The sequence below is a fragment of the Pangasianodon hypophthalmus genome, chromosome 27 (assembly GCF_027358585.1).
Source record: "Pangasianodon hypophthalmus isolate fPanHyp1 chromosome 27, fPanHyp1.pri, whole genome shotgun sequence".
Lineage (NCBI taxonomy): Eukaryota > Metazoa > Chordata > Actinopteri > Siluriformes > Pangasiidae > Pangasianodon > Pangasianodon hypophthalmus.
In genome coordinates this window covers 6,814,026-6,834,915 of record NC_069736.1, presented here as the reverse complement: position 1 = coordinate 6,834,915, position 20,890 = coordinate 6,814,026, and the positions used below count along the sequence as shown (strand labels likewise).

At 37.0% G+C, this 20,890-nt stretch overlaps 1 protein-coding gene across 1 annotated transcript in view; it reads right to left on the bottom strand.

Moving 5' to 3' along the window:
• Positions 1–20,890, bottom strand: part of srrm3 (serine/arginine repetitive matrix 3) — an 82,298-nt gene that overhangs the window by 8,313 nt on the left and 53,095 nt on the right. Inside the window, exons 4-10 of the mRNA XM_026922170.3 lie at positions 16,125–16,253; positions 13,125–13,202; positions 12,072–12,140; positions 7,845–7,880; positions 7,645–7,695; positions 7,157–7,264; positions 5,660–5,810 (exon numbers count right to left, since the gene is read on the bottom strand). Coding sequence (XP_026777971.2) covers positions 5,660–5,810; positions 7,157–7,264; positions 7,645–7,695; positions 7,845–7,880; positions 12,072–12,140; positions 13,125–13,202; positions 16,125–16,253 — 622 coding nt within the window. The remainder of the gene's footprint in view (positions 1–5,659; positions 5,811–7,156; positions 7,265–7,644; positions 7,696–7,844; positions 7,881–12,071; positions 12,141–13,124; positions 13,203–16,124; positions 16,254–20,890) is intronic.

Below are 20,890 nucleotides of genomic sequence, written 5' to 3'. Positions count from 1 at the left end.
AAAAACCTGACACTTCTGACCTACGACCCTTGAGCCAGAGCTCATAGCAGTTTCTCTATTTCGATATTTTTATTTGCAAGAATACAGCTCCATTAATAAAAAGTATACCTAAAATGCTATTTTTGACCACCATTACTCTGCACTCACACCAATGGCAAGGAGACAAAGTAGCCCAAAGTTATTACTTTGCAATGAAAAGTGCTGAACTATACATAATAGGTAGAATGACTATTAGTGACATAAAGTAGGTGGGTAGAATGAGGTGAAGTGGGCAGAGAAAAAAAGTTGAAGTTATGTGTTTTGGCAACTATGAATAGGAGGAATATTTTCCTCTCTTGTAAAACATTATCCATGTGTTTTGTTTCTACATATTTGTTCCTACTTGAAGCACAGTGGGGATTCTTGCTGTGCTGTTATGGGCTCGATGTGTCGCCGTTTGATTTGCGCACATCGAACACTTTAAGTCCGTAAAATAGGTGTTAGAAATTGTTAACAGCAAAACATTTGTAGACAGTGGTGAACTACATGGATGCATGTTATACACAAGCTCTTCCCTGCAGAATTTTTATTTCTAAGCTGGAAGGCGTTTGTTTGTGGTCACATGACCACAGTGGTTTTGTTTACATTCTGTAGCTAGCTTATGTGAATGTCGCACCAGTAAAACCCTGGCAGAAAAGATAAGAATGCGACCAAAGCAGAGCAAGGTGGAAAATCGCTGCCGGTGTGAGCGCAGCGAGACCCTTTATTTGGTGGTAGTGGGGGTGGGAGTGAATGATGACCAAAAAAAAATTCAATTCCGCAGTTTTTGTTTAACTACAAATCACGCAAGTTACAATATCTAAATCTTTTAAGACTAAATAACAGAATAATCAACATTAACACACAACTATATGATTAACTTCTGTCTTATGAAGCAAAGGTTTCTGTTTTGTAGCTTGAAAAATAAAATAAAATGAAATAAAAAAGGAACATAAATGTGTCAAACAATCATAAGACGAATGTACCATATCACCAAGAGACAAAAGGGATGCGGCACAGACATGAATGCATTCTAGTCAAACGAAAGAAGAACAGAGAGACGAGAAATGGACTTGAGGGGAGGGCAGTGTACTGACGACTTCAGCAATAGAGCAAAGCTAAATTTTAATGTTGGTAAACAAGGTTGAAAAAAAACTATAAATAATATAGAACATATTACTAAGAAAGAAAAACAAAAAGGAAAAAAACAGTGAAAAGTAATCCGCCAAAGTTTTTTTTTTTTTCATCATAGATAAAATGAGAAGAAAGAGAGAGAAACAGTCAAGCTAGGGTGCTTGTCACATTCTCATCTGCATAGAGACCACGTGCGTAGGCAGAGCATTACCTACCTTCCATTTCAATCAGAGACACGTATGCAATATTGACAGAACGAGAAAGGAAGAAAAAAGGAGGAGGGGGAAGGAGAAAGGAAAATTCTCCGCAGCGAAATGGGAAAAAGACAATGAGTTCTTTTTAGTATCCCGGCTAATTACTTGGTCCCCAAACTCAAAAAGGAGACCAACCCAAACAAAATGTCAGCCAAAATCAAATTTGACAAATAATTGAGAACAAAATTGAACCAACCCCCCTCCCCCCCAACACCCTGAAAAAAAAAAAAAGAAAGAAAGAAACAGAAATCTACATGAATATCTGTCTTATTCGCTTGGACACATGTACAGCCACGTTAAGGTTAAGAGGATTAGGGCATCTAAATTACAGTCAAAATGTCAAAGTAAGAGACAAAAATCAAACCCATCGTACAAATTGATCCTGCGAGAAGGAATGGAGAAGGGAATGAACATGCACACTGTGGTCGATGGGGCAGAAAGCATGTCAGGACGACAGAGAAGAGAGCCACACACACCACGGATGGATAGGAGGAGGTGGAGGGGTGTCGAGTGCTAGGATGGAGAACTAAAGTCAGCACACTGAAAAGGGACCCCAGTCACATTTTAGGGATTTGTTTTAAATACTGTGTAGAAGTACACCAGGGAAGTTGGTCAGGTAGAACTCGTAGAACTTTGCTCTCGGCAATTGCACACTTTTTCTTATTTTTAGCATTTGTAGTGAACATTTAGGATGTAAAACCAGTGTGTGTGTATACGATTGTAAATGGCTTGGGTCCCTTTAGTGAAACACCTTCACTAAAATGCTGTCCTATTTAGTTCCAAGTTTTCCATTTACTCCTAGACAGACTAAGATTTAGAAAACATCAGAATAAAAACCCCAGTACATTTCCAAAGTTACTGAAATGTAAAATCAAGTAGTGAAGCAGGAAATTCAGTATTAAGGATGGGTAATGAGTCTGCAAACAATGATTTTTAGCTTGTAATATGAAACCTCTCATGAGTAACGATAAGTGTCGAATTTGCTGCTATTTAAGGAAAACTCCAGAGTTTTCCAACCGAGTAGCTATCTACTGCATCTGTACTGTACATTACCAGAGATGATTTTGACATGTTTCCCTGTACTGAGAAAAGAACATACCCATTTAAAATAGATTTATATAGGAACTCTAAGGGAAGTACTTCTGGCAATAAATTCTTTAGTGAAATATATTTTTCAAATTCTGTTCCAAATCTGCAGAATTCACCCTTTAAACATTCTTATACAAAGAAATTTGCCAAATGCCATAAATGTGAATGTAAATTTACATATACGCTTGTGCAATATTGTTTTTTACCTGCATGTGATTTATCATTAAAAAACTGAGATAAATGATTTAATTGTCCAGAATTGATAGCCTAAAAGAAGACAGGAAAACAAGCATGTCCACCATTTCAGGTTTAAGAAGAGTACAAAAGGATGTAATGATATTACCAGCTGTGCGGTCAGGAACTGCTTGCTGGCAGTGGCAATCACGAAAAATCAGCAGGATGGTGGATTTTTAGGTAATTCTATAGTAATGTATAGTAAACCGTAACAAAAACAACAGTTCATTTACCATATAATGCTTTTACAAATCGTCTAATGTCCACATGGGCAACATTGTCACTGTTGATGCCGCTCGAAGTGTTTGAGCATGTCTTGGCGCTGACCGGTGCAGGAGAGCCAAAAACAGCATGTTTACTCACTTTCTAAGTATCTGTTAATATTATGTATAAACTGTTAGATTTGGCATTTTATAGTAGGCCTATTTAATCATTTGAGCCAGGAAAGTGCCATATTTGACAATTTTTGTGCAAAATTTTTTGGTACATTCCTAATAAATATAGTTAACTGATGTTAGATATATAATTGTCTAATGTCAGCTACATCAAACAAATCTACAATGATAGATTTTACTTCACAGTATTGAACTGAAAACATTATCAATTTACCATGATAGAAGGCAAGAATGCACTGTAAGTCCCGAGGACCCAGAGAGCTTGTGAGATTGGGGGAGGAGGGCGGGGCTTCCAGGCAGTGCCAGTTTATACTGGAGAGTGCAAACCACCTGTGCAAATCAATCCAGATTCATATGTTGATTAGCTCATCTCCTGTTTTATCTGGGGGAAAAAAGCCTGCTATTTATTTTATTTGGAGTGATAATTCGTATTAGGGAACTTCAATGATAAATTGCGGAGCGCCTGTGCAAAATAGATCAAATTAATCACAGTAAATGTCACTGGTTATTGTGACAGTGTAATGTCATGTAGAAATGATTATACACTGTTATATCGCACGGGCCTTTTTACGAATGTAGTCAGCTTCTGCCGCATCACACATGGATACCACAACAAAAGCATAAGAAACACTCAGACTTGAGACTTTCTCTCATGTTTGTCTCATCCTAATTCCTTTATTCTTAAAGTGTATTGATTGTAGTCTTGTGAGATACACTTGCATGTTTTAAATGTTTATTGACACAATTCCACATTATTCTATTAAAAATGAGTTTGTAGTAAACAGGTTTTCTGTTCTTTTCTCAGTACAGGGAAACATGTCAAATTTCTGGTTCATGTTAATAAGACATACAGTACAGATAAAGTTTAGGTTGAAAAACGCTGGAATATTCCTTCAACAATTACATCACTCTCAACCAATCAGCTGGACACCACATATTACGATGTACAGCCAGTTGGCTAAAAGTTTATAAAGGGTAGAGTAAATAATCACAAGCTTGTGACACTTCCCTTTGATATACATATAGTTTTTTTTGTCATCTAAAGCAGAGAAGAAACAGTTTAACAGAGGTGACGCTGCCACCCAGAAGGTAACATGCAGGTCAGAGTGATAGTCCACAAGAAGCAAGTAAAAGAAGCTCGTTTTGAAACACCAGCTGTCAGGTTTGTGATCAGTCTGGAGGAAAAGGGGTCTGCTGTGTTACTCAGAACATGAGCGTTCAAACTGTGTTGACAAGAAGAAACTAATACACGTACCCTGTTAACCTACTTGGTCCCGATCCAAAGCATATGCGTGCTTTTTACACAAACAAGACAGAAAAGTTTGGGCATTTATTTTTTTGTGGGAAGATACCACCTAAATTAAATAGAGGCAGAAATGAAAAGAGGAATGAAGCAAGCAAGTGAAAAGAGAAAGAGACAGCATATAAGACCTTCTCAAAAGATTGCATGCAGATCACTATGAGGAAATCTGACTAGTATTTTAGGTATCATTAAATAAAAACTGTGGACGTTTAGATACACTGACCGTTTTCAAACTTGTACCCATAGGATACTTGCTTGCTTTTGATTTCAGGTTGAGAGAACAATGAAATATAGGAAATCAGTGCCAAGCTGGTAATCTGAAAACATTAAAACCTGAGTGGATAAAACCTGAGTGGGTTAAAACAACTATAGATATAATAAATGCACGGTCCACTGTTTTTTCGCTTATAGAACTTTTTTCATCAAAGCTCATCCAAATGAAGTTTAGGAATCACAATCCATGGCCTAGCTGACAGTTTTTAAACGTTTTCTATTAAAGGCATTGAATCTATCATTGCTAAGCCACTCAATTGTGTCTGAAATGTTAATGTAGTAGATTTAATCTACTGCGCATGATGGCATGTTGGGGTAAATCTGATAGAGATCAATAACTTGTGTCACATGCTCCAATTTTTGTGCCACACCTGCTTTTGGCTAACTAGTTTTTGCTATATCGTTGAACAACAGTGCAAAACTGATTAAAAGTTTAGTTTCCTGGACTAAATTTTACAATAATACACAATAATCCATGTATAATACTATAGTAGTTATTGCATTTAAGCTGAGGTATGGTAAAATTATTCTTTAATTTTAGTACTTGAGTGAATTAATTCATGTTCCTTGGAAAACCTAAATACTGACCGAGTCAACTGTGATCATTTTCTTCTTTGGTTCATTTGCAGCCTGTGATGCTTGAATATTAAAAAAATCAAGTGTGTTATCAACAGAAACTGATTAACTGCTTTTCGAGAAAACCTTACCCAACTAGCACAAAATCCAGCTGGGAATGCAAATAGTCACAAAAAAACGGAGCCAGAGAGGCAAAAGCGAGATACAAAAATAAACAACTAACCAAAAATTAAAAGGAAAAAAAAAATTGAGAGTGAGAACGAACAGTCAGGTCAGTAATGAGGGCAGTGAGAGACAGAGCAAGAGAAACCATTTTGGGTGAGGGAACTCGAGTGAATGGTGCAGGCGGAGGGCACAGAGGCAAAATAGAGGAGAATACATACATCGCTGCTTTTCTCGCCCTCTAGCTGGCTGAGTCCGGAGTGTTTGCCGTTGCGAACTCGCTCGCTGTGGTGGCCGTTCTCCAGCCCGGGAGACGGAGATGCACTGGGACTAGACCTCTTCTGTCTCTCCGTCCTGTACTTCAGGTTGGACCTGTGTAAACAATATGAAATCTTGTCATTAACTAGATGCAGAAAATACCCGAAAATCAGTAGGACAATAATCTCTGTATCCTTTACAAACCTTTTGACTGGAATGAAATTAGTCCCTAAGGTCACATGACCGCCACTGTGTAATCAGGAGGATTCCCAAACATTAATTTATTCCTCTTATACCACAGGAATTTGCCAAGGATAACAATGTTTTAATCTACTTTGTTCACATCAGTGGTAATTTAAAAAAAAATCAATTAGAAAGATTTAATTCACTGTATCAAAATTCCAGTGGGTCGAAAATTCACATACACCAAGTTGACTGTCTCTTCAAACAGTCTGGAAGATTCTAGAAATTGGCGTAATGATTTTATACGTTTCTGCCATAATTAAGAGGTAATTTTGAGTGCGCCGGCGGCTGTATTTAATGGCCTACCTTTAGAGTCAGTGTCTTTTCGCCCTTGATACAATGGCAGATCCAAGCAACACCGTCAAGGCCTTAGAAAAAGAATTGTGGACCTCCACAAATTTTCTCTTTAAGAACAATTTCCTGAAGGTACCATGAGCATCTGAACAAACAATTGTATGCAAATATAAAATGTTGGGACCACCACAGACATTGCACCATTCAGGGGGGGGGTCCTGGAAAAGTAACTGGTGCACTTCAGAAAATAGATTGTATCAGAAGGAGAAGGAGAAATACCTAGAAATACTGAAGCAACACCTCAAGACATCAGCCAGAAACTTAAAACTTGGTCACAACTGGGTCTTACAGCAGGACAATGATCATAAAGTAAAGACCTTTAAAGTTGTAATAAAATGCCAAAGATAACAACAAACAAGTGGCCATCATAAAGCCCTGACCTGAAACACACAGAAAATCTGTGAAATGTTTCTGTAAGGACTGTAAGGAAGCATTTGATTCAAGTTCAAGTAATTAGAAGGCAATGCCACCAAATACTAACAAAGCGTGTGCAAACTTTTGACCCACTGAAAATTTGATATAGTAAATAAAAGCACTACAGTCAGAGCTGCTGATATAGAAATTAACATCTTCTGACCAATCAGATTAGAGGTTTTAAATGTGTTGTAGTATAATGTGTAATGAGTAAGGTGCTACCTAGTAGTTAGGTGGATTACAGGTTTTACTTGAATTTGTGTTTTGAGTTATTTAAGGTTTATTTAAGGTTTCTGGCTCATCTATTCATGAAGAAACAACCCTGACATAGTGAAGGATAAATATTCCCCTGCTCAGGACCTGTGTTGTGAAGGTGAGACTAGAAGCAGATGGACGATGTTAACAGGAGTGTGTGGAGTGGTCAGGAGGATGTGTGTGCTTGGCATCACCTGCTGGGGGATCTGGAGATGGTGGCTGTGGATGAGACAGAGGCACTGCGCGAGCTGCAGCAGCTTCCTCTGCGCTGGGGCCTCCTGCTGGTACACTCTGCTGGAGATCTGTAACACACACACACACACACACACACAACACACATACAACACACATACAACCAAACCAAAGGTGTGCACAAGCATGAACACAAACACACATGCACACAGGAACAAACATACACAAAGATTCACACAAATGTGCAAACACACACTTACACCAAAACTGCAATTTCTGAACCCAAATACGTGTCTTTGGTGTCTCCTTGGCCAATTTTAATTTTCATCTCCTTATTCATCTTTAATTTTCTCTTCTATTGATTGGAATAATTTCAGAAACAAAAAAGGCCAACAAGATAAGAAGGCTGTCTGTCTTACAAGACACCTACAAAAAAACCTGCACTAAACATTTCATTCATGTGGAACTTGGAAGAAAAACCCAAACTCACTTCTTTCTCAGTTTGCTCTTGTCTTTGTGTTTGTTCTTTGGAGTGCCTGATCTGAAAACAAAAGTGGAAATGACAGCAGCTTGAACATGACAAGTGTTGAGCTCAGAGACAGTAAATCTAAAAATCCAAAAAATATCTTTTTTTTTTTTTTTCAAATTAACTAGTGATGTCTGGAAAGATGGGTGTATGCACATATGTACCTGTGTCTCCTCTTCCTCCTGGACCCAGATGTGGACCTAGGAGAGAGAGAGAGAGAGACAGACAGAGATGGAGGAGAGCTTTTTTTAGGTTGACATATAGACATAAATGAGAAAGTAAGAGTCAGCTATGATTTATTTTAGCTTTAAAATGTGCCTTCTAACTAATAAGTCTAATTAAACATTAAAACATAATAGCAACATTAGTACTACTATCATTACATGTATCTTTATGGTCAGATATTATTCACATCAGGTCTGGTGACTATTTAATTTTTTATAAGATTTTGTCCCCCAACAAACTGGTTTAAACAAATTCTAATTAGAGATACTTTTCCTGGTTTTACATAGAAACCATAGGGGGTGCAAACCTTTGCACTCATTTGTATGTCTATGCCACTGATTCTCTCCTGCCATCATTTATGCATGATAGTAAGCATTCAGATTCAGAGCATTGTGTGTGTGTGTGTGTGTGTGTGTGTTTTATGAAGCTGTAGCAGCAGATCCAAAGCAAAAAGCCCAAGCAGGTCACAGTCATTCTATGTGTTTATGAGGCACAAGAAAGTGAAAGAGAAACCTAGATGAAACTGTCAAAGTGACACAGGGTGTGAGAAAGAATTGCTGAAATGCTCCTGCTGTGTGCTTTGTTTCTCAGAGTGAGAGGTTGAGAGAGAGAAAGAGAGGGAGAGAGAGATGGTGTCTGGGAATTTAACTCCTACTCGCTATACATCCTTCTCTCTCTCTCTCTCTCTCTCTCTCTCTCCAGCCTTTGTTATGGCAGAGAAAAATATTCTACTGTTGTACTGTTGTAAACAGACAAAATTCACCAACACAAAAATACAAAACTCACAAACACATGAATCACTGCAGGAGGGAAATTTTGTCTTGCTTGGTGGCATATCTTGGATGTGATGTACCAAAAATGTACATAACATTTTCTTACTCCATGTAGTAGTCAATCAGCAAAGACATGCTTGGTGTCAAAATTTATAAAGATGGTTTTTATTTCAGAGTTATAAGTCAGTATTTGAAAAAATAAAACAGAAATTCAATGAAAACTAAAGTCCATCAGCATCTGATTCACTGTAAAGGTACCATTCTGCCTTCAAATTCTGGTCTGCTGTGTCCGGCCATCAAGTTCTCAGGGTTTCATCACCAGTGTAACAAAATTAAAAGCATCTCACCCAACCAAGGGTAAGTTTCAAACTTTTAATGTAAGGCGTGATTTGGCAGAAGTGGCAATGATTGGGGATTAGTCAGGGGGTAATGCTGATTTGACACACCTGAAGTTTGCTTCCTTTGCATATGTTTTTTTCTCTCTTTTTGCAAAACAAATAAACCTTAAACTTGTTAACATTAGTCTATATATAGCACTTCAGTAACATACACAATACAATATTGTAACGTCAGTAATCTCGCCCATATATTTATACATTACTCCTTGTAATTGTTGATACGGCCACAAAAAATTCAGCAATGCAAATCAGCAGAATTGAAAATCGATCCCTCAATTCTCCAGGAAATGCCAATGTCCAGTAATTCACTGTAAATGACTATCACAGAATTCATAAAAATATTACTGTAACTTATTGTAAGTTTGTGATGCAGGACCATTTGTTCTACAATTTTGACAGTGTTTACAATCACAGCGGCTCTTAATAATGAATTTAATATTGGATGAAATTTTTTATAAAAGATAAAATAGTCTAAGCACACATTACCGGTCTGAATTAAGTTTTTAATATGTGAAGCAGATGATGTGTGAACAGGATATTCAAACATCATTTTTTTTTCAAGGATTTCTCAAACCTCTAATAGCATACATTTGTCTCAGAATAAAAGCTTGTATTTTAATTATTTTTTGAAATAAATGATTAAATAAAAGCAGTCCTTGGTTGTGGACTTGGACTTGACTAAAAGGTTGGCATTTTACACAGACACCCCTCCCTCTATTTTCTCCACTCCAGGAAGCTATCTGACCCCAGGGACTCATCTCCCTCTTCTCTCCTCTTTTTTCCTTTCTTTCTCAATCCATAATTGATTGGGGGATTTTCAGCGAGACGAGACCATTGGGCCAGTGTAAATTCAGTGCAACATGAGAGGCAGAGACAGACTAGAAGCGGGGGAGGAGTGCGACAGGGAACGAAGGGATGGCTAAAGAAAGGATGGAGACACCAAGGACTGTGGGTAATTTGCTGAAAGGCTCATTTTTCTTTGACACTTTGAAGGTCACATGTTGTCATATTTCATGACCCAGTTCAGAGAAAAAGAGAGAGGGAGAGAGAGAGAGAGAGAGAGAGAGAAACCACTTCTCTCTTTCAAGGCTGCTAATTAATGTTTAAGATGATTATGGAAAAAAAACTTTGTGGAATGTAATGTAAGGGCAAAACCTGTAGTTCAGGAAGATTTCTAACCTCATTAATATTTCATGAAGCCAGAAAAATAGCTTATGCCTAGCAAATGTTATTGTCTGCTATTTTGTCAACTGTCAGTCTATCTGTGAAATATCTCTTGTTAGCAAGGTAGAAATAAAAAAAGACCACATACTAAGTAAAAAGACCACAAAATCACAGCCCGTACAAACTGTACCCTCAGATTCCTGTTCTTGGCTGCCAGATGTAGAGCCTGATCTGAGCTGGTGTTCTGCTCCATCTGCCTCAAGGTTTGCCTGGTTGTGCATTCTGAGATGCTTTTCTGCTCACCCCGGTTGTAAAGAGTGATTATTTGAGTTAACATAGCCTTCCTGTCAGCTCAAACCTGTCTGGCCATTCTATTCTGATCTCTCTCATTAACAAGGTGTATCCACTTGCAGAACTGCTGCTCACTGAATGTTTTTTACTTTTCACACCATTCTCTGTAAAATCTAGATATTGTTTCGTGTGAAAAGCCCACGAGATCAGCAGATTCTGAAAGACTCAATCTGGCCATGCATCACATTTTTTCCCCATTCTGAAATTTGATGTGAACATTAACTGAAGCTTTTTTAACTTGATGCTTTTATGTATTGCACTGCTGATTGACTGGATAATTACATGAATATGCAGATATACAGGTGTTCCTAATAAAGTGGTTGGTGAGTGTATATGTACATTTTCCCTACTAATCTGCTCTTAAATGTCTTTTTTATTGTAATATATCTAACTGTGCTTTTAATATGTCACTTTTAGCATGTCTGTCAGCATTAAACATTGTCAATGTTAGTTGATTGCTGAGTTCTATGAATCTGATATACTGCTGTTTGTTTGTATTATATGTCAGAGTCAACTAAAATAATTCATAATCATAGACGCTGCAGGTACTGTACAAATGAAATCCCCTAGCGGCCACAAAATACCCATAATGCACTGTGTTGTTTGGTTTGATTTGAGCACACCTTCACTAAGGAATACAGTGAGCTAATATAGCAGTGCCCCTTTAGAAATCTCCTGAGACTTGTTACAATTGTAAGGAGCAGATTAATAATTTTGTGAAGTCATATAGTTTATGTAGTTTATATAGTTACACATGTTCAGTTTATAGTCAGCTTGGTTACTTTATCATACTCTGGTTTGTTACCTAAGAAATTAAACACAATAAAGTATACTGTTATAAGAGAATAATCGATAGGGTGTAGTGGGATATGGCCTGATGGGAAATTTATTAAAGAATGACACTTTTTATCCATTTACAGTTACATTTAATGTTGTGGAATGTCTGTTAGTTCCTGTTTCCACTTACGTTTACCAGCTATAAACAGTTGTTCTCTCAGCAGCCTCTCTTTGTTTCTTTCTCTTGAATTTAATTTCGTCCTGAAGCCTTTCCCATGTCAGAAAACTTTAAAGCTACAGCTTTACCTGTGACTATTATAAAGTGCTGCCGGAAGACTTCTTCCAAAAATACTACATAAACATCTCCTCAGAGAAACCATCGCCATATCAGTAATGTTTTTTAATTAATTCTTAATAATTTTAAATAATTTTAAATATTTTTTAAGTGCATTAATATAAACTACTGTCAGAGCTGCTGTTATAGGAAATTAATCAACATTATGACCAATCAGAATCAAGAATTCAACAGCACAGTGGTATAAAGAAAAATAATTGAGGTTAGCTAACGTCATGTGTGTTCATGTGAGAGAATGTGACCTCTGTTGCAAAGTATATAGTATATAGTAAATAATGTGTCATTTGAAATAAAGAGTTTCTACTAGTGGAGTGGTATGACCATACACACACACACACACACACACACCTATCTCTCTTGTGCTTCTTGCCACTCTTCTTCCTCTTTCCTCGCCGTGTAGGAGACGAGCTGTCAACTCTGTGCATCATATTAGGACAGACAGGAAACAGAGGCATGAGACACAAAGACAGATCAAATGCACCACCACTTTCACAACACATTTGCATATATATATACTTTGTAAATCTCTTTTAAATTGCCTGGAGTTGTTGCTTCTGCGCTGTGTAATCTTACAAAATATGTTTTGACTCTCTTACTCTCTCACTTGTCACTTGTACCTTTGGTGGCACTTCTGCTCGTTCTCTTACTCTTACTGCAATGCTTTTGACAGACAGAGTACACAATTCTCTCTCCTTCTCTCTCACCTTCATATATTGCTGTTATTTTCCTGGTTGCTTATTTTGCTTCCTTGAAAAAAGAACTCAACATCAGGCATATAACTCATCATTCTGTCACTCACAAGACTGACTGCATTATAAATACAACACTACCTTGCTCATTCGTCTGTCTAACACAGCTTCATCTCTAGACTATAGGTTAACCGCAATGTTTGAGATGTAACTGATCAAATATGTAGTCAACACCACAATTATTGGCACCCTTCATGAAAACATATACAAAAAGAATAAAACAAGTGCTAATTAAACATATCTTGGGATGCTGTGAAGTTTTATATTCAACATGAAAGATTTCTTAAGTAATGCAATTACTAGTTTTAAAATTATCGGCACCCCTACAACTAACACATGGTGAAGCCTCCTCAGGAGAGTTCCTGTAATGTCTAACAAAGTTGGAGACACTTGCAGAGGGGTTTTGGACAACCTGTTTTCCCAACAGTAACAATTTGTTTGTATTAAATTTCAATATTGTTTAGGATGCCAATAAATTTGACATATGATTTTTGTTATAGGAGATATAAGAACTTTCTCTGATGCTTGAGAGCAATATTTAAATAATTCTGTTAATCTAATACCATAATTTCTGCCTATCCTCTTGAAAGGTGCTAATAAATCTGGATTTAAAGGATGTAAAGAAAACAGCATTTCTTGCAAGGAGACTGACCGACTGTGTCTTCTTCCCTTCTTCTTCTTTCTTTTCTTAGGTGGAGGAGAAGGTGAGCTGCTGGACTTCCTCTTGGCTCTGAGAGTAAATATACATGAAGAAATAAGAAATAATTCATGTATCGCAAGAAGCCATGTTGTTGCAGTCATGATTTAATGTGCCTGTCAGTATACAGCCCTATCCTAACTTCTGAAAAAATTCGAACATGCAAATCATTTTGTTTCCATCAGCTACTTGTTAAATATTCTGATTTGGTGCAACAAGACGATGTAATCAAAATAAGCGACAGATAAACGGAAACACAATCATGGAGAGACGGGGACCAACACCTCCTGCATCGATTATGTTTCCATCAAACTTAATCACACCTTCTGATTACTGAGTTACTTAAATTCCATGACCATGCCCATGCCTCCACTTTTCTCCAACTACAACGGCTCAAGATATGTATACACTTTACTTCTCTAACTTCATTAGTCTTGTTTGTGCTAGTTTACCTCTCATTAAAAAGTCTGTCTTTTCACATTTACATGTATGATTTTTTGCTTGTAGTTTTTGCTCTCAGGTTTGCCTCTTCTGACACTTTCTTCTTTTCTTTTTTTACTTTGCCTTCACCTTACATTTTTCTGCTGTTTTTCTCGTGCCTTTTTTGCTAATAAGCTGCAGTGTTTATATGAACCTGCAGTCGTCTCTGCTAGTGTTGTCAAAGCCTGACAATTTGCAAATTCAAAATCTGCATAAACACAGCTGGATGAAATCCCTACTTCTGAGGAAGCAAACACTTGAGGTTGTTAAATAAGTCAGTGATTTTGTCAGTGTGTGTATCTGTGAACATGCTTCATTTTCAAATACGGTTCTCAAGGCTCAGCAATTTCTTCATCAGGTCGTTCTCGTTTTCTGTTTATTTTGGGGAGGATCAATGGATCAAACCAGGCACTCAAAAATATAGACAAATTTTAGTTGAATACCTGTGCTCTGCATGTTTCTTGTCATGGATGTCCTACTTGAGTCCTGGACCAGGACTGAAGTCTTACGGGGTCTAGTTATGTGTTAAAATACACTAACACAACAAAGATTCTCAACTACTGTAAAAATAGGCCACTGCTTGTAGGTGCATCAATACTATACTATACTATACTACAATACACTATACCATACCATACTGTACTATACTATACTATACTATACTATACTATACCTTACTGTACTATACTATACTATACTATACTACAATACACTATACCATACCATACTGTACTATACTATACCATACCATACTATACTACAATACACTATACTATACTATACTACACTACTCTATACCATACCATACTATACTACACTATACTATACTATACCATACTATACTACACTATACTATACCATACCATACTATACTACACTATACTATACCATACTATACTACACTACACTATACCATACCATATTATACTATACTACACTACTCTATACCATACCATACCATACTGTACTACACTATACTACACTACACTACAATACTCTATACCATACCATACCATACTGTACTATACTATACTACACTACACTACAATATTCTATACCATACCATACCATACTATACTATACTATAAAAAGGGTGTAATGCAATGCCATTATCTCTATTTGCATCTGTATCTGTTAATTCTCAAAATGCTTGGATCTGTTTTCTATTCAGATTAAAACTGGGAGTGGGTGTGGACCATACCAGAAGGTTGGTTTTTTTTGGTTAACTGTAAAACTATGCCCTGGAACCACTGGAAAACACTGAAAAAACAGGGCTGTTGGAAAAATTCACAAATTATAACTATCACTTACTATCTTCTATCTAACGTGACTCAGTAAGCAAGCTAGCTATGTGAGGCTACACCTCACAACAAAAGCCATCATCAAGTGGCTTGGTTTCTTTCCAGAAAGATCAGAAAAGTTAGCTGGACATGCTATTAGAATCTACTATAAATCTGGGACTAGATTTACATATTTACATATTTTGGCCTGTGCACAGCACAGGGTCTGTGTGAGCTATAAGGAGCAACAGCTCAGATATTTTCAAGCATCTTTTGTTTGCACAGAAATATGGAAGAGATATTGTTTTATTTTGGAGCTCAGTAAGGCAATGTTTAGATCAGGCAAAAACCAAACAGCAATATTCACTAGGATTATCATGAACATCTATATCCCGTGAGCAGGGTTGCCCAGTTCAGCGTATTGCAGGTAGATTGTGCAAATCAGAAATGTTAACTTGTTTCCCACAAAAAGGCTGAGAAAAAGAAGAAAAATACATCTACCTTTTCCTCTACCTGAACATTTTTGACTAGGTTCAAGTCTGTTTGTGTGGTTTTTGAGATGTTTTGGTGGGAATTTTGCTGAAAACTGGCACCCCTGCCCTCAGCTGTTCACTTTCTGTCTGTATCCATATTCATATTTGGTTAGGACGCATTAGTTGTTCAATCGAAATAATGTAATAATTCATATTCGGATACACCCCTGTATTACACTATATGGTTTGCTTAAATAGTACAGCATTATACAGTAGGTTACACTAATTCTCATTGTTAGTGTACAATTCTGACACACTGTACAATGTAGATTTGAATATAACCATGGCAAACCTTTCAATGCCTTTTCTATTTCTATCTTTATTCTTTTGATCAACATATTTTTCCATTTCAGCAAAGCATAAAACCCTTTTAGGCATTTTTTATTATTTCTGCAGTTTCCATTCAGGTTTTGTTATGCAAATGTCATATTCCCATGAGCCGCATTGGGAATAATTTTCCTGCATATCGGGTCTTGATAATTCAGCAACACTGAGATGAATGCTCCCTGATTCTCCCTCAATAGAAAGTTGTGAATAGAATAGAAACTGCCTCCCTCCCTCCTTCTCCCTCTCTGTCTGTCTGTCTCTCGCTTTTTCTCTTTCTCTCTTTCTGTCTCTCAGAACCATAAGGATATGTACTCCCAGTGTATATTTCGCGTTACCTATAGTCATCGTGGGTGACGGAATCCCGATCATAGTAGTCTCCATGCCAGTCGTAGTCGTCCTCATAGCCATCAGCAAACCCACTGCCCTCTGCATCCTCTTCAACACCATGGGGTAAAACTGTCACCCTGGGAATTGATAGATTAGATATTAAAGGTCGGCTGCAGAAATATTTGAGGCCCCATTTTTGTAATCAGAACATTGGTTTTGGTTAGAAAGTTAGAATGCATATTTATCAGATGGTGACATGATACCCAGTCAGCTACTCTTTATAATGACATAGCAATAACTATATGTAAATATAGTTATAACTGATTCAACTTCACTACTAGATTCTACTGTATGTTGATGTTTTAGTGGTAGAAATAATCAGCTGGTTAACAGAAATTACAGCAATTGTTTTCGTGAGTGTTCACTCTTTCTGCACCCACTTTTTTGTGTGTGAAGACTGAACTAAGTACAGTATGGCCAATAAATGTTAGAAATAAACTAGCTTTACTGGCTTTAGCGACTCTAGGTTTCCAAACATGAACCAGCACAGCTTCTTTGATCGTGACCAATCAAATGCATGTATGTAAATTATTTAGCTAAAGGCAGCTAACCGGACCAGAGACTAGCTACAGGGCTAGAGCATTTTGACAGACTTTCATACATTTTTCATTTAATTTACCATCTCTGGTCTGAATAGCGAATTGACAATGGTTTATTTAAAGAAAATGACAAGATGTCTATTAAAAAATAGAAATATGAAAGAAACACTCATATATTCTCTCTGAAGCAAACTCAAAACAGATGTCTCATCTATTCGGAGTCGATAATGCTATGAAACAAACATAACCACCTCAAACTGTCTCATTATAGCCATTAAAAGGTAAATGTTATCACCATTCAGTCATGTTAGTTGCTTATTTGGATCTTCTAAGCAAATAATTTTAAATAAATGGATGCCTGATCTAGGACATCATATTAGCAAAAGACTCATCTCTATGATTGTTAGATATGTTGTTGATTCTGTTAGTAATATGAAATGTAATTACAAGATGTTTTGTGCAGAAATACTCTGAAATAAAATAATTTGTTCAGTTGTATTTAGTATTTATGTGAAGTGACATATTTTGTGTTTGTGCGAAGACAGGGCACATACAGTACAACCCTTCCATGTAGTGATTATTCAATTATTGAATTATGTAAATGGAATAGTAATTGGATTATGTTTAGAAAAGTAATCTGTTATCATATGAGGATGTGTGGAAATTATTTCACACTTTTTTCTGGCCACAAAATGTTTCAGAAAATGTGTTGTTCTATCTAAGTGCCATTCTATGAATTGAGATGGTGTGTGAATGCAGGATAACTGAAATGTCTGCACATTTACAGGCGAAACTGGATTAGGAATGAAATCTTAACATTGGTTAACATTTAAAATCAGAACAAATGCTATAATTAGTAATGTCCAAACCTAAAACACCACCTTGCTGTTCCACCTCTCTAATCACACTCTATATCACTCTGGCTTTGCTTCATTTGCAATTTGTAATTGTTGTTTGTCCTTTCTTATAATCAGTTATTGTCAGTTTTGTTTCCCCATATGCTTGGTTTTCCTTGTATGACAAGTGAGAGAGAGTGATGGTTATCAAACTGCATCCATTTTACACACACACACACATACTCACTTGTGCATGAAGAGGATTAGAGACAACCCTACCATCTGCATATACATCCGGCTTGTGAGTGTGTGTGTGTGTGTGTTCTGTCAGGACACATTAAGCATTTTGAATGTTAACATTGCACTTTGCCCCACTTGCTCTCCAGCGTCTATTCCCTTGGCCATACTGGAGACATTTTGCAGTGTTAGTATTGCAATTACACACTTGCTAGTCTTCATAGTGCAATTGCTATGAGCTTGATTTCTTTTGATGCTAAAACCAGCAAGCCTGAAGGGACACTCAAGGACTTAACTTGAGGCTTCACTTCTTTAGGAAGCGTAACCTTTTTGTCTTCTCCATCTTTTCTTTGCTTCACTTCCACTCCATTGGGATTTGGCTGAAAAATCATTCTTAGTATGGCAAACACATCATAACTAAATACTTTATACTATTATTTTCAAAGTAACTGATTATTTTATAGCAGTCAGTGAATAAACAGCTTTAAGATGCATACTTGAATAATAAGCATGAACTTCAGCATACTATTTTAGTGTATTTATATTCAGTTTTGAATACCGCCAAGGTCTTCCTGTCTTTGTGCTTCATTTGCAATGACCTTTGCCTCTTTAAAAAATCAACAACATGTATATCCTCTGGTTATGTGGCAAAATTTATCCAGTCACACTAGAGCACGAAGAGTTCATTTTTATAGCAGGTCACCCTCTGGCTGAATGACTTCATATTCATCTCTGTCTGCTTTTGATGCCCAGAGCATTTAAAGCAATGAATAACAGGGCCACCTCAGTTAGCATGAAGCTCTGTGCTTTACTGCAACACAGAGAAATAGTCTCAGTGTGCCTCTCTTTCTGTGGATTTCAATATAATGCAATAACGCTAGTCAAAAGTGGCTTCAATACTGAGTTTAATACTGAGATCTGTCACATGGGTAACTTTAGACTTTCATATATTACAAATTAGGGTGTTGTTATCCATGAAATAGCTTCTTCTAGATTTCAATGTGGATGAAAAATGGCAGAGCTAGGACTGAGAATATAGAACATTAGAATTATATCCAGCATAAGCATTTTAAAAATAAATCGTTAAACTTAAATGTATTTAAGGATGTGTTCATACATTCAACACCAGAATTATTGGAATGCCTTGAGAAAATATTAACACAATAATACAAACTTTCATTACAAATTTGAAGAAAGTACTTGTATTTGTTCTTCTAAATAACCCCATATAATACTTTTATACTTAACAGATGGGCAGATTACCAGGCCTACTGCGCACTAGGGAGTCCTCGATGAGCATAGATTTAAAGTGAATGATTATGCCATTATAACTGGTTTTAAATGGATCAATATAAGCAGCAAAAATACACAGATATCCGTAAACCTATGCTAAGTTTGTCATTGAAAAGAAAACTTAATTTTCCACAATGGGTCAGATTAAAATTGAACTCCAAAATGGGCCAAAATGGGCCAAAGCAGACTCAACATGCAGTCACTGCTGGCCATTGAGCACTGATCTCAACCCCAGTGAACACCTTTGGGATGAATTAGAACACCAACTGCATGCCAGGCTTCCTCCAATGACAACAGTGCCCAACCTCGCTAATGCTCTTGTGCCTGAATGGGCACAACCCAACAGCCATGTTCCAAAATCTAGTGGACTGCCTTCCCAGAAAAGTGGACGCTGTTATATCAGCAAAGAAGGGACCAAGTCCCATGACTAATGCCCATGATTTTGGAATGGGATATTCAGAAAACACACAGAGTGTGATGATTAGGCTTCCACATACTATTGGCCATATAGTATATATACAGTATGTTTCTATTATGCTATAGTTGCATTTAACCATGTCCTGTTTCCCCGGAATATAGATATAACACATGCACACATGTAAAATCCATTTGTCGTACCTCATCATGGGGAAAACCAAAGTGTTTTCAACACAAAAGAGCTAAATGATTGTTGGATGCCACTCCATAAGAACAAGCTGAAAGGGTTGCATGAAAGAAGAACCCTCCTGACAGCAACCCACAAAATGCAATGTCTAAAATTGAAAAACAGTGGCATGTTTGGACATAAAACAAGACTGCAAACTATTGTGAAGATTGGTGGCATCATGAATTTGATTCAAATCAATACAAAAAAAAAGGCTGGAGATCAAAAACCCAATCACAAAACCATTGCTCTGCAATGACCATCTCATGTCTGCATATTCGATCCTTATAAAAACCTATGGTCTAAAAGGAAAAGGGCATGCATATGCATAAATCTAAGATTTTAATGGAGCTTGAATTATTCTTCATGGAGGAGGGCCTGCACAAGTGTCTCCAAACTTGTTAGATATTAGAACGTAAACATGTTCGAGGCTCAGGAAAGGCTGCACCAATTAGTAATTGAAGGGGTGCCAATAATGTAAACTAATGCTTTGTAGAAATATTGCATTACCTGAAAAAACATTTTGGAAGAGAAACATTGAAGACTATACTGTGTCCCTGTATGTTAAGCTCAAAATACCACTCACTGAATATGTATCTCATTTTATATAATTTATATAATTTATTTTCATTTCCAATAATTTTGAAGCTGATTGCATGCAATATGGAGACTGTGGCATTAGATAAAGAGAGCATGGGGTAAGAGAAGGAGAGGATGCGTTTGGGTGGGTGAGCGATGTGATTTTATTAAGTTGCTGTCCAGTGGTCACTTCTGTGATGTATGGTTGCCGTGGTATCGGCGAGGCCACACTACGGCATTAACGGAGGGTCATTTTTCACCCACAAAACTGCAAAGTCAACAGTGTGAGGAGCTCAGGTTCCGAGACAGCAAATGAGGAGAAGAGGAGGATTTATAAGAGTGGGATAATTGTGTGTGTGTGTGCATGTGCGTGCGTGTGTGTGTGTGTATGTATACGAAAATCTAAGATAACAAACGAAAAGCTTTTTGATTGATTGACACTTTGCATACAACACAATACAGAATTACACATTACCCTATGTAAACATTTGCATCCTAGAAGAAAATAATTAACAACAGTGCAAAGCAAAGCACAGTTGCCAATTTTCCCATAATTGTTTTTTACTCTTATACCACGGTAATTTGTC